Source organism: Seriola lalandi, unplaced genomic scaffold (genome assembly GCF_002814215.2).
Source record: "Seriola lalandi dorsalis isolate HSWRI2012SDOR001 ecotype SW California unplaced genomic scaffold, Sedor1 jcf7180002054861, whole genome shotgun sequence".
NCBI classification, from domain to species: domain Eukaryota; kingdom Metazoa; phylum Chordata; class Actinopteri; order Carangiformes; family Carangidae; genus Seriola; species Seriola lalandi.
Genome location: NW_019525414.1, coordinates 1,730,026 through 1,744,560, shown reverse-complemented (window position 1 = coordinate 1,744,560; position 14,535 = coordinate 1,730,026). Strand labels below are relative to the sequence as shown.

Here is a 14,535-nt window from a genome sequence, read left to right as displayed (position 1 = left end):
TTAAATCAGCTTGTTAAGTTAACATTACTCTATTACCAATTCAACTAAATTGCATATTCTAATTGACCAAACTAAACCTTTTTAGCTCCTGAAACTCAAAATATGTCTTTAAATCACTCATTTAAAATACAACCAACTGCAACATTCCAGTATCCAATTTTTTATTGAATACATCTTTTTTTCAGAGAAAAAACAAAGCCATCGCCTTATAGGCTTCAAGTGTGAAATGAAAAGAAAAAAAATGTCTTTACCTCAATTTCTGTGCCTCTACAAATGTGCTTGGCACAAGGTAAATCTCAGCCCTGCCAAACACTATCATTTTAACATTTACACTTCACATGCAGTCCTCAAATTTGGTTCACAAACCAGGAAAAAAGTCAGCCCTGCTAAATACTGGCAACTAAACATTTAGCTATAAGAAATCTGTCCATTGAACATGGAAGTAAAAGAGAGGAGCGTGAAGGAAACAATGAAAAGAGAGAACAGGAGGGCAAAGAAAAAAAAACAAAGAGCAGATACGGAAAGAGCGGATGTACGGAGAACCCTACTCTCCCATAAGCCTCTACAGTCTACCTCCTCTCTACATTGCAAGCTGATTTTTGAGGGGTTGGAGTTTGGGTTTTAGATCTGTCTTACCCAAGTTTAACAGTAGCTGTTGGAAAAAATCAAAAGTGTTCCTCATGCATTTTGGGTAATCAAGGTGAATGGCATATGTGAGTCCAAACACAATGTACATGGCCTGGGGCAGGTTCTCAACATGTATCACGATGTTTCCCTCCAAGATAATTGCAACCGAGGTTGCATTGTGGTGAAGGGGCTGCTTGTATATACTGTCGTCCGGTTGATGGCAGAGGATTCCCACTGGCATGTTACTGTATGAACTCTCATCATCAACGCCCTGAAAAAATGAACAGGACATGATCATGTCAATATGACAACATAGTGCTACAAACAGCCTCTATAGGTACACAGATCACATGTCTGCCCAGTTTCTGCCTACTGTCCTTTCACGAATGATCTGAGGTGAACAGAGGTCATTATTTTGAAGTATGCCTCCTCCAGAGAAGTTTTCTTTTTTTTTGTTGTTAGGGAGAGAGGAGGGAGGGAGAACAGAGGAGCTAGAAAGTGGAGGTGAAGAGAGGGGAAAGGAAATAGAGGGAGAGGAGGAGAGGTAGAGAACAGGGGGAGCAGGGAGGGGAGGTGAAGGGAGGAGAAGGGAGGTAGAGAGAGAGGAGGGGAGGTAAAGAACAGGGGGAAGAGAATAGAAATAGAGGGAGAGGAGGAGAGGTAGAGAACAGGGGGAGCAGGGAGGGGAAGTGAAGAGAGGAGAAGGGAGGTAGAGAACAGCGGAGCTAGAAAGGGGAAGTGAAGGGAGGAGAAAAGAAATAGAGGGAAAGTAGAAGGGAGGTAGAGAACAGCGGAGCTAGAAAGGGGAGGTGAAGGGAGGAGAAAGGAAACAGAGGGAGAGCAGGGGAGGTAGAGAACAGGGGGAGCAGGGAGGGGAGGTGAAGGGAGGAAAAAGGAAATAGAGTGAGAGGAGGGGAGGTAGAGAACAGGGGGGAGAATAGAAATAGCGGGATAGGAGTGTAGGTAGAGAACAGGCGGAGGAGAAGAGAAATAGAGGGAGAGGAGAGGAGGTAGAGAACAGGGGGAGTAGGGAGGGGAGGGGAAAGGAAATAGAGGGAGAGGAGGGGAGGTAGAGAACAGGGGGAGCAGGGAGGGGAGGTGAAGGGAGGAGAAGGGAGGTAGAGAACAGCTGAGCTAGAAAGGGGAGGTGAAGGGAGGGGAAAGGAAATAGAGGGAGAGGAGGGGAGGTAGAGAACAGGGGGAGCAGGGAGGGGGAAAGTAGGAGAGGAGGCAAAAAAGCCAAAGTTTCTTACAGTGCAGGCCTTGAAGAAGGTGGATGGATCATCGCCGAGAATGACAGGAAGCCCCCTGAGGACAAGGCATCTGACTTCTGTCACGTCCAAAGCCTGGAGGATTGAGGGATCAGAGAGAACATCACATACTTACAAATCGGGTCCATTATGTTACTCTGAACATCATGTGCACACACAATCAATAATACGATTCAACTCCAGCAAATTCTGCACACATACATTTATTTACAACATGTGTAAATAAGCTTTCAAGCTCAATCAAGTATCAGACTGTTTTTCTAAGACATTGAAGATATAGAACTGAAAATCAACTAACCTTCGTTTGTTCCATCATGTCGGCCAAGACCTGCCCTGTGAGGCCCCTCTTTGCCTCATAGAACTCTTGTTTCAGGCTTTTACCAACCACCCTACTGAACTCCAGACACACCTGAAACATGTAAAAAAAAAAAAAAATTAAAACATGCTCATATTTAGTTTATTTATGAGTTGACACCATGTTGTGATATTTTGATTCAACGACACAGACTACACTCTTTAAGGCAATTGTGCTGACTGTAGCATATGAGACAAATCTATAGGCCTACCTGCTGTTCAGTAAAGAGAGCTGGCCAACGCTGACATATCTCGGTGATGGCAGGCTTGTACTTTACCACTTCATTCCTTTGTTGAATACACATTGCTCTCAAATCTGCAGCCTGCATATGGACACTGAACCATTTGGCTAACTTTCAAGTGTCTACTTCGGAGGTGGGTGAAAAATTCTGATTCAGAGCAGGGCTCAATGAAATCACACAACTGACAGCAGAATTTTACAGTTTCGTTTTCTCTTAGTTGTTCCGTGTGAGTTTTAGAGTGTACGCAAGATATGTGTGCTTTAAGTCTGTTTAAGGACTTGAATGTGCACAAACAGTCCTGGTGCAAACAAGAAAAATGGTACTGTCCATGTGTAACTACCATGTTTTAACCGGTAGTTTTTAAAAAGCTGCGCCGTCCACAAATAAAACCACAATACTTCCACTTCCACTCCATCTTCAGCTAGCAAAGGAATTTGCTAACAGTGCAAAGTTTAAGAAAAGACTTTGATAGTGGCTTTCCGAATGAACACAATAGCCAACAAGCTGACATTAGTTAATTAGCAAGACAGCAAAGAGTGGGACAAATAGCCAGCTAACAAAAATTAAATCACTGTAATGAAGAAATTACACAGCTCATAATGTGACCTTGTGTGCAATACAATATTTTTCTTTTAAGTGTAGTGGAGTAAAGTCAGAAGTTTCCAGCACAGTACTCTGGGCTATCACAATCAATAGGTTATCACATTGCTTAGTCTCCCTGAGAAAGCTTATGCCAGGATAGTCAGGAGGCTCCTAACAACTATCAAATTCATATGCAGGAGAAACCATATGGATTTCATCTTCACCAAGGAGCCCTTGCCTAACAGTCATGCCTCAAACCATCCAGTCCTTATGTCATCAGAGTGTTCAAGCACATTTTGAGTGTGTTGGTCTCCACCCTGCCCCCTGTCACCAAGTTTGTTTGTGATTTTCATGGATAGAATGGAACGTTTGCGAGTGAGAGTGAAATGGAGAGAGAGATCGACAGATGGATCAGTGCAATGACAGCAGTAATGTGAGTGACTGTTGTGGTGAAGAGTAAGTCGAGTCTGAAACCAAAGCTCTTGCATTAAGCCGCTTTTTAATTTACTCAGCTGACCTGTGGCTGAGGCTTAATACAGTGCGCTCCATGGGTGGGCTTGTGCATAGGAATATGGTAGTTCAGCAGTTGAAAAAGTGTAGTGCCAAAAGAAACAGCTGTTTTCAAGGGAAGATAAACAGCTGAAAATATTCTAGACGAAGCATACATTTAAATGGATATTGGATTGTTTTGGAGGGTGTATTTTTCTCATGGCCCCGTGCACAGCAACATATATCGCTCGGTTAGTCTGCCGGGTCCTGGGAGCGCTACTCTGGGTAATGTAACCACTATTCATGAGTACTGAGTACTTCATGAGAACTATCCCTTTAAAGACAGGGTAAGGAGCACAGATATCTGGAGGGAGCTCAGAGTAGAGCTTCTGCTCCGTCATGTTGGAAGGAGCCAGTTGAAATGGTTGGGATCTGATGAGGATGTCTCCCGAACACTTTCAAGGTTTCTGGGCATGTCCAACTGGTATAAGACCCCAGGGTAAACCCAGAACATACTTGAGAGATTATATATCTTATCTGGCTTGGGAAGGCCTCGTGATTTCCCCAGGAGGATATGGAAAATATTGCTGGGGAGAGAGACCTCTGAAGCACTTAGCTCGTAGCGCTGCCACCATGACCCAGCCTTGGATAAGCGATGGAAACAGATGGTTGGATATAAACAGACAAAGAAAAGAGCATTCCAGCTAGAAAGTAAAACTTGCATCATAATATCCAAGAAGATCACAATAATTACTATATAGCACTAAATACTACTGTGAAATGCTTCACCCACTGTAATGTCAAACTTTCTTAATACCATAAATTCTTAGCATAGAATATGAAAATGTTTCAGACACGTCTGTTTTATGGTGATTGGGTCTTTTCTGAAAAATAAACCATAAATGTAAATACTGGATATGAAACAATGTGTTGTTTTAATGATGATATTTTGTCTTAGTGCTGAGTCATGGCAAAAGCAGCTGATTCACCTGTTCTAACTTCACTGTGCAATCTGTCTCATTAAATTAGAGCCTATCCCTTCCTGCCAAGCAGAACAAGGAGTCCTTCCGCCCTTCCACCAAGAGGTTGCGTGAATTCAAATTCTGGTGAGAGTCCTGGCTATTTATCACCATCAACCTGATGAGTGACTGCAAATTTTCCTCTTTCAAATGGCCCTTGGGATCCAATGTTAAATTGTGTAGGGATCATTAGTAAGAGGGCGTGATCTTTTAGCCTTAATCTAAGACAGGTGAATAGCATTAAAGTCTTTCCATAGTTATAAAAATGTATTGAGAAAGAAAAACTTGCTGAGGATTTTCAAATTTGATGCCTTTGGCTACATTGTGGTCTTCCTTTTAAATATAAGTAAGTATACTGTTGTTGATTGGACAGCATGACACGATGTTGTGATTTGGATAATTAGTATTTAAAAGTATTGAAAGAAAAAAAAAAAAAGGAAGCTGTCTCCAAGATTTTTTAAAACATACTTATACAGTAGATATATTTTCAATGTTTGTCATTATTTTTTTGCCATCCCAATATTTGTCACACAGTGAATTTAAAAACTAAAGTAAATTTTTTGTCGTACTGGCTAAAGGAGCTAGAGGAGGAGAAAGAAGAATTGTCACACTTATTCATCACTCATAGGGACATTAAAGTTGCTTGCTAATGAAGGTTATTAAACCCTGCAAGTATACATGACAGGCAGTCTGTGCAGCAATAAAGGTGCGTTTGCATACTGATTTGTGAATTTTCCTCCAACCGTGTATAGGTATGAATTTCATTCCCACATGCATGGAAATGATCACTGAGGCTTAACCACACCATGCAGTGTCTCATAAATGAGTAAAGGCAGAGGGAAATCTCAGTATAGTCAGATCAGTCACATCAGATTGGTTAAGTGTAACTACAACAATGAAACACGTCTTTGCTCCTCTGTGTCTGCTGGGATCTCTTCTTCTGCGTGCCTTGACTCAATGCCCCGTCCACACCTCAGAGTTTCAGCTGGAAAGAGATTATTTGATAGGTGGACTTTTTGATGTTCATCATGTCGATGGCCCTGTTTATCATGACCGACCAGAAGCCATCGACTGCGCCAGGTGAGTCTCATAACAAATCTTGGTGGATGCCATGATGAAACTAATTAAGAACACAAAATGATATTATGACATTATATATTATAAAGGTAGCTTTGCTTTGTAGCAAAAAACAACCCAGTCAATTGCTTCATGATCAAAGTTGCTCCATAACATTACAGCTGGAGTAGGTAATGTTTTTCAGAAACACTTTTTATGATATTTCTTTAATTTCTCTTAATATCCCAATAGCAATGAATAAATGAAATGCTCTGACAATAAACAGAAAAACTGACTGTGTCAGTCACAGGGCTGTAAAAACTCCAGCAAATCACTGCGTTCAGCCCAGATGCAATGTAGTCTGTCCGTGCACTCACACTTACTGCTGCTGACCGACACTCACCTCTGCTTATAATCAACAGTAAATATATTTTGTATGGCAATGATACATTGTGTATATATCTTATATTGTTAATAGCATTTCAGTAATGATATACACACATACACAGTGGCAAAAAAAGTATGTGAACCTTTTGGAATGTCATGGTTTTCTGAATAAATTTGTCATAAAATCTGATCTGATCGTCATGTAAGTCAAGGGTATTGTGTCTAAAATAATAACACAATAAAAAATCTGATCTTTCATGTCTTTATTGAACACACTCATTCAACATTCAAAATGGCAGTGGAAAAAGTAAGTGAACCCTTAGAATTAATAACTGGTTAACCCCCTCCTTAGCAGCAATAACCTCAACCAGGCGCTTCCTGTAGCTCTGGATCAGAACTGCACATCATTGAGGAGGAATTTTTGCCCGTTCTTCCTGGCAGAACTGCTTTAGCTCTGCCATATTCTTTGGACGTCTCATGTGTCTGGCTCTCTTCAAGTCAATCCATAGCATGTCTATTGGGTTGAGGTCTGGGCTCTGACTTCAAAAGGCGGATTTTGTTTTTCTGGAACCGTTCTGTTGTGGACTTGCTCCGGTGTTTTGGGTCGTTGTCCTGTTTGCATCACCCACTTTCTAGAGAGTTTCAGCTGATGTACAGACATTCTCAGATTATCCTGAAGAATTCTCTGATAAACTTGGGAATTCATCTTCCCCTCAATGATTGCAGGCTGACCAGGCCCTGATGCAGCAGAGCAGGCCCAAATCATGAGGTTTCCTCCACCATACTTTACGGTTGGGATGATGTTTTCATGACGATATGCCACGCCCTTTCTACGCCAGATGTAGTGCTGGGTGTTTTTTCCAAATAGTTCAATCTTAGTTTCATCAGTCCACGAAACATTTTGTACCGCTGTGGAGTGTCAATGTGCTCTTTTGCAAACTTCAGGCGTGCAGCAATGTTCTTTTTAGAAAGCAGTGGCTTCCTTCGTGGTGTCCCGCCGTAGATACCCTGCTTGTTCAATGTTTTACGCATTGTAGACTCATGAACAGAGATGTTAGCCAGTTCCAATGATGCCTTCAAATCTTTGGCTGTCATTCGGGATTGTTTTTTTCCCTCACTGATGAGTCTTCGTTGTGCTCTTGGTGTCATTTTGACTGGGCGTGCACTTCTTGGTAGAGTAGCACTAGTCCTAAAGTGTCTCCATTTGTGGATTGTTTGCTTAACTGTAGACTGAGACTGTGAATTTCTAAAGTCTTTGAAATCACTTTGTAACCCTTGCCAGCTATATGTAAATCAACAATTCTTTATCGTAGATCCTCTGAAAGCTCTTTTTGATGAGGCATGGCTCATATAAACTCATATAAAAGATAATTTTTTTGTGGTATTATTTAAGACACAATATATTTGTCAATACCCTTGACTTAGATGAATATCAGATCACATTTTATGACAAATTTACTCAGAAAACCATGAAATTCCAAAAGGTTCACATACTTTTTCTTGCCACTGTATATATTTATATGTGTTGTTCATATGTATGTCCATAATAATACAATAGACAAGTTACATACCACATTGGATTATTATTTTTTGTGTAGCATAGAAAAAGAGATACTAAATAAAACAATGTCATTGTTTATGCTGTAAGTGTAAGCAAAACGCATGTATCATTTTAAAGATTTTATTTTTAAAAAGTCTGAACAGATTGTGCATATAAATAAGAATGCACAATAATAAAATGCAAATTGAAATATTTACATATGTATAAAAAGAAAAAAAACGACAGTCAAAAGTTTGGACACACTCCGTATATGATTCCATGTGTGGCAGCATGGAAACGCAGGAGTTGTGATGTTGTGGTGTCCGTTCCACATCTGTGGACATTTCTGGCTGATGCACCAGGTAGGATGACCTGTAACTGGAAGGCCTGGGTGAGGAGCATCTGCTGATGTAACATATCAAACAACAGATAACAAACATGATTTTTTTCTTATTATAGAACAGAGCTTTATTGAATTTTGTACCAGTAGTATAGCTAACTTAGTATTACTAGTGTAATACTAACTTTGTTGATGTTTCCAGCTTTGCCTGAAATACAGCCTTACTGCAGGTGGCTACCAGCTAGCAGCGATAAGTCATTGCATCTAATTGTATTTCCAACAGCAAATGACCAAACATACTAGCTTGACAGCACTGAGTACGAGCAACAGTCATGTTGGTAATCATTATGGTAATCTTATATGTTTTATTACTTGTGAATGAGTCTCAACGACAATCACTGCTCCGTTCTGCTCCGCCCCCCTCTCTCTCCTGTCCACTGAGCAGTGCGTGTGTGTGTTTTAGGGGCGTGGCCTTGGAGGGATGCCTGAAGGGAGGGGGTGGGAGTTTTTTGGTTGGATACTTTCAAAATCTAGCTAACTCAGGCTAACATCTAACACAACAGATTACTTCCAGCCTTAAGTCTGAATTTATTCCTTGTTCAATAAAATGACCTTGTAGCATCCATATCTCTACAGGGGAACAAGAGTGACAGTGATATTTGAACCTGTAGAAATAGTATTGTTTGAAGCCCTCCAGCAAAACTGTTGCAAATAATAGGTTTTGACGCTTGACAATTTAAAATTTTTAACCCTTCTCTCCTGCTTTCCTTTCTCTGTCCTCAGTCAACCCTTAATTCTGTCAAGTTATCGGAGGTTTCAGCTGATGAGATTCTCTGTAGAGGAAATCAACAACTCTACCAACCTACTGCCAAATGTATCTCTTGGCTATGAGATATTTGACCACTGCTCAGATATACAGAACTTTCCAGGTATTTTCAACCTCATTTCTGTCAGTGGCTTGATCCAACCTTGGGGTGAACCACACAAACAACACGGACATGAGTCTAATGTGTCCAGAGTGATAGCAGTGGTTGGTCCTTTTTCAAGCACTCAGGCCCTGACTGTAGCCCCACTACTAATGGCGGATCTCATTCCTATGGTAAGCCTCTACCCCACACCCATAATACTGTCTTATATCAGTACAGTTCAGTATTATTGTCGTTTATTTCATTTGAAACAGCTTGCTTTATGTATTCTCTTTCAACAGGTCAATTATGGATCTTCTAGTTCTATTTTTTCAAAAACATTAAAATTTCCATCTTTCCTGCGAACAGTGCATCCCAATAAGGACATGATAGAAGTGATTGTTAACATCATACTGCACTTCAACTGGCGCTGGGTTGCTTTCCTTAATAGTGATGATGAATTTGGCATTGATGGACAGGAATTGTTCATCAAGAGGATTAAGGACACTGAGATCTGCCTGGCGTACACCAAAGGTCTCAATGACAATACAAATTACTCTAAAATATTCAGACCGATAGAGGTACAGAGGATAAATATCATTATTGTTTTTGCTCCTGAAATGACTGCTGAAGCTCTCATCGAGTCAGCAATACAACTAAATGTCACCAACAAAGTGTGGATAGCAGGAGATGCCTGGTCCTTAAATAAAAGGCTCTCCAAGAAGAAAGGGATCAGAAATATTGGAACTGTACTTGGGGTGTCTCAGTCAGTAGTGATGATACCTGGTTTTAGTAATTTTATCTATTCTTCCAAAAGTCAGACTCACTGTGAAAATGCAGGACAGCAGTTCTGTAATCAGATTTGCAACTGTAGTAACCTGAGTCAAGAAGATATCTTTTCTGCAGACCCATCTTTCTCTTTTCCTGTTTATTCTGCTGTATATTCAATCGCTCATGCCATACACAATGCTTTGCAATGTGGAGCTGGAACATGTAATGACAATATTACAGTGAACCCACAAATGGTAAGTACACAATTTTGTATTTCAATTTATGTAATTCAGTCTCAATATAGATGCATATGTACAAGTTCACTGTTGTGATGTAGAACATGCAAAAAAAAGAAAGAAATATTATTTAACAATCTGTTTAATCAGCATACACATTTTTCATTGTGAACACATGCAAGTAATGGTCGTCTGTGTGTGTGTCTACATCAGGTTCTAGCAGAGCTGAAGAAGTCAAACTTTACACTTTTAAATCAAAGTATTCAGTTTGATGAGAATGGTGACCCCAAGTTTGGACCCTATTCTATCATTTTCTGGAATCGCAGCGGTGATGCAGAGGAGGTCGGCTTTTATCATTTTCACACATTGGTGAAATTCTTCATCAACAACACCAAAATTCATTGGTACACAAACGGAGAAGTACGTTGACTTTTCCTTAATGAAATATGCGTAGTATAATGTGTTGTATAAAACTGTGAATCAAGTGTTTTATGTTTTATACAGTATGTGGTGCTAAAAAATAAATGATTTCATTACTCTCACTTACTAGTCTCTACCCCTCAGTATTTGCTTTGCTGCTTAACAATTGTGTTGTACAGGCACCTACTTCACTATGTTCCCCAGAATGTCCAGTAGGACATGCAAAAGAGCAAGATGGAATCCACAAATGCTGCTTCAATTGTGAAATCTGTCTGAATGGAACTTACATCAACAGCACAGGTAAATTATTACACATAAAGACAAGAAACTAAAATTGCCGCATTGCAGTTGTATGCCTCTGCCATCCAGCCAACTTCCAGGAAATATGGTCACAATCTTCCCCTCCCAAGTTACACAATTGAACAATGGCCAGAAGTATTTTTGCAGAACATTATGATGTCACGGTGAAATTGACCTTTGAACCTTTGGATATGAAATGTCATCACTTCATCATTTTATTCATTCATTATAATTAGCATATACATTTTTGAGTTATGGCCAAAAACGTGTTTTGTGATGTCACAGTGACCTTGACCTTTGACCACCAAATTCCAATCAGTTCATCATGTTTTCTGATTTATTGAATTCATAACAACGTGGGGTCACTGTGACCCTGAACTTTGACCTCTGGCCACAAAAACCTAATCAGTTCATCTTTTTTGGGGGGGATTTATGTCTTTAATGGGATAGGGTCAGTGAGAGAAAGGCAGGGAACATGGGAGGGGATACACACAGCAAAGGGCTCGGGCTGGATTTGCACCCATGTTGCTGTGGTAAGGACTGAGCATATTTGGAACGTGCTCAACCAGGTGAGCCACCAGGGCGCCCCCTAATCACTTCATCTTTGAGTCCAAGTGAATGCTTGTGCCAAATCTGAAGAAATTCTCTCAAGGTGGTCTGGAGACACCACATTCAATAAGCCAAAAATGTATTCTGTGAGCTCCCAGTGACCTTTGAACACTAAAAATCTTATCAGTTCATTCTTGAGTCCAAATGGACGTTTATGCCAAATTTAAAAGTGAGGGTGAAGGTCCAGAGATATTGCTTTCACGAGAATGGACGGATGGACTGACAACCCAAAAACATAAGGCCTCCAACCCTGGCTGTTGATGACATGGAGGTTAATTACAGATAAATGTTATATAATAATATAATAAGTTTTTTTCATGGCTTAAATGGTTTAACAGTAATTTCTATAAATTATGTAGAATCATTTTTTAAAGATTCACTATTGTCTTCAACAACAGAATTAACCAATTTCCTGTAGTGAAATAAATTATAAGTGCTGTTACAATTTTCTCTAGGGTGGTTATTACTATGGTTACTGCTACAGTTAAAGGTGTAATGTGTAGGATTGTGCTACTTGCTCCACCTCCATAGGGGGCAGCATTTCACCTCTTCGCCCCTGTCCAGAGAATTATATTGTTGTTTTTCCCATGTTCCTTATGATTTTGAATACTTGTAATCCTTGTAATGTCCTTGTATTTACCTATGAAAATATGAAGACAAGGGGATAGTGTATGATACATGGGCGTCAGGCTACAGCAGCATGAGGAAGGGATGATGACATCATCACAAAGGCAGTATCAGAAAATAAGGTTTATTTTCAGGTAGGTTTTTACTTACAAGATATCTGGCTTGGTGTTTGATGCATTATATGATACATTTTTAAACCCCTGCTGAGCAGAATGTGCAAAAGATGACAGTATAGAAAATATATGTTCTGTGCAGGAATAATACTCCAAGGTGTTACTGTAATGTGGTTGTTGATGATTGAAGAGGCCAGACGCAGAAGAAAAGGCAGGTGCTGGTCCATCACTGGGGAGGACTGGACAGAAATTCTGATCCTGATACAGACAAACATGGGATAGGACAATTTTCTTTAGATCATACAAACATATAGGTCTGTTGTTGAATATGCTAAAATTTATACAGTATTAAGCAGTGGTATAACCCTGGTATAAATATTCATTATTCTGAATCAGCAGTATGAACATGGCTACACTTTGGCTCTGATATAATCATAGTGGTATAGACAAGTGGTGTAGAGTGGAGCAGGTTGACAGCTGAGGGGAAGAAGGAGATCCTGAACCCGCTGGTTCTGGATCAAACAGTGTCTTTGTCTGACTTGTAAAAGAAAAGTTACTGATGCATCTAGCTGGACAACAGCCACAGGAACAGGCTAAATTGTACAAAATCACTAGAACGTACAGAATCACTAGAAGATCATACATTTATACCACTTGAAGTGTTTGTCAGTACGGTTTGTCATTAGTTGCCCTAATGATACTTTTTGCTACAGACCAACATTAGATGTTACTCACCAGTCTAAAAGAAAAGTTGCAGCTTGGCAGCAAACCGCATCTCTTAACCTGGACCTGTCTCCAGCGGTGGGAAGACACACCAGGATTTACTCGTGTTTTCTTCTTTTCTTTGCCCTTAATCGTGGTTTCTTGTCAGAGTGGTCCTTCGGGATGGAGATCAAGATCACTTTCTAGGAGCTTCAGCTATCTCTGCGTTTCTGTGATGCTAGTTGGGATGAAGAGTCAGGAGTTTTTTTTTTTAGTCAGGCGTTGTATTGTAACTTCAAGCTCTGGAGGAAGCTCTTCTTCTTCGTGGGACTGAGGGCAGACACTGACTCACACAGCATCTAGTGTCATAAAGTGGTATTACAACATGGTCCAGGACGTGGCTAGTTGGTTAGCATGCTCATTTCAGTAAATATCTTTGAAATACAATTGATGGTGGTCTAGTCTGTGGCTCCTTCACATACTGTTTGTAGTGTTAATTCATTTTTGGAACATTTTAATCTGAAATTCTGGCCAGATCTTACACATTTCACCTTTAAAGCAAGCTTCTTTTTTTTTTTAAGGAAGAGCTCATTTTAGGACAGCGTAACAGTTTCACAGATCAAACATCTAATGCTGCTTCCTCAACTGTTTGACTTGTCTTTACATCTTTTGATCTCTCTTTTGTCTGTCTTTATTTTTCAAAAGTAATCCTTACCCTTTCTGACAAATTGTCCCTCTCCCATGTGAAACAGAGGATCCTTACAAGTGCATCAACTGTAAGGAGACAGAATGGTCTGCAGAAGGAAGTACATCATGCAATCTGCGGGTGGTGGCGTACACCCCATTCACAGACAGTGAGGCTATACTGATCATGGTCGGGGCCTGGGCCCTGGTGGGCCTCACACTAGCCATGTCTGTTCTCTTTGCCATCAACTACAACACCCCTATTGTCAGATCTGCTGGGGGACCCATGTGCTTCCTAATTTTAGGCTGCCTCAGTCTGTGTAGTCTTAGTGTGTTCTTTTACTTTGATAAGCCAACAGTTTCTTTCTGTATCTTAAGGCTCTTACCATTCATTTTGTTCTACACTGTCTGTCTGGCATGTTTTGTTGTGCGATCCTTTCAAATTGTTTGCGTTTTCAAAATGGCTGCCAAGTTCCCCAAGCTCTACAGTTGGTGGATAAAATATCATGGACAATGGCTGGTCATCACTGGGGCTTTTGTTATTCAGGCCCTCTTTCTTCTCATTGGCTATTCTTGTGGAGCCCCCAAGCCCTACAATGAAACACTTTGGTACCCAGACAAAATAATACTGAGCTGTGACATGGGTCTGAAAGCAAACTCTGGTTCTGTGATTTTACTTGTGTCTTTGTGCTCCCTTTGCTTCATTTTCTCCTACATGGGAAAAGACCTCCCAAAAAATTACAATGAGGCCAAAGCAATAACATTCTGCCTGCTCCTGCTGATCCTCACCTGGATCATCTTCTTTACCGTGCACGTGCTTTACCGTGGAAAGTACATCCAAACTCTTAACGCTCTTGCAGTACTCTCCAGTCTCTTCTCCTTTCTGTTGTGGTATTTCCTCCCAAAATGTTACATCATCATTTTTCAACCCCACAAAAACACACAGCAGTACTTCCAAGGTCTCATTCAGAATTACACAAAAACAATTAGCCAGTAGCTGCCACCAGTAAATATGTGTGACAGAAAAGCGGAACTGCCTAAGGATTTCTGAATGCCTCTGTACATACTGTACATATGTTGGACGGACAACCCAAAAACATAATGCTTCTAATAATAAAAGCATAATGATCTGAGTGTCGCCGGCGCAAAGGCATAAAAATGTGGCTTTTTAAAATAGTATGACATTTTTATCTCATTTACTTTTTCTTTCAAGGTTTCAGCTAATTTTTTTTTACAGATACATATTATTATCTTTTATGGA

At 40.3% G+C, this 14,535-nt stretch overlaps 1 protein-coding gene across 1 annotated transcript; it reads left to right on the top strand.

The window, feature by feature from the left end:
• Positions 1-5,479: 5,479 nt before the first annotated feature.
• On the top strand, positions 5,480-14,280 carry tas1r2.2 (taste receptor, type 1, member 2, tandem duplicate 2). Its single transcript, XM_023427562.2, has 6 exons — positions 5,480-5,664; positions 8,691-9,006; positions 9,115-9,837; positions 10,033-10,239; positions 10,419-10,539; positions 13,343-14,280. The coding sequence occupies exons 1-6, from the start codon at positions 5,480-5,482 to the stop codon at positions 14,269-14,271; spliced, it is 2,481 nt and encodes an 826-aa protein (XP_023283330.1). The 3' UTR covers positions 14,272-14,280.
• The last annotated feature ends 255 nt before the right edge of the window (positions 14,281-14,535 follow it).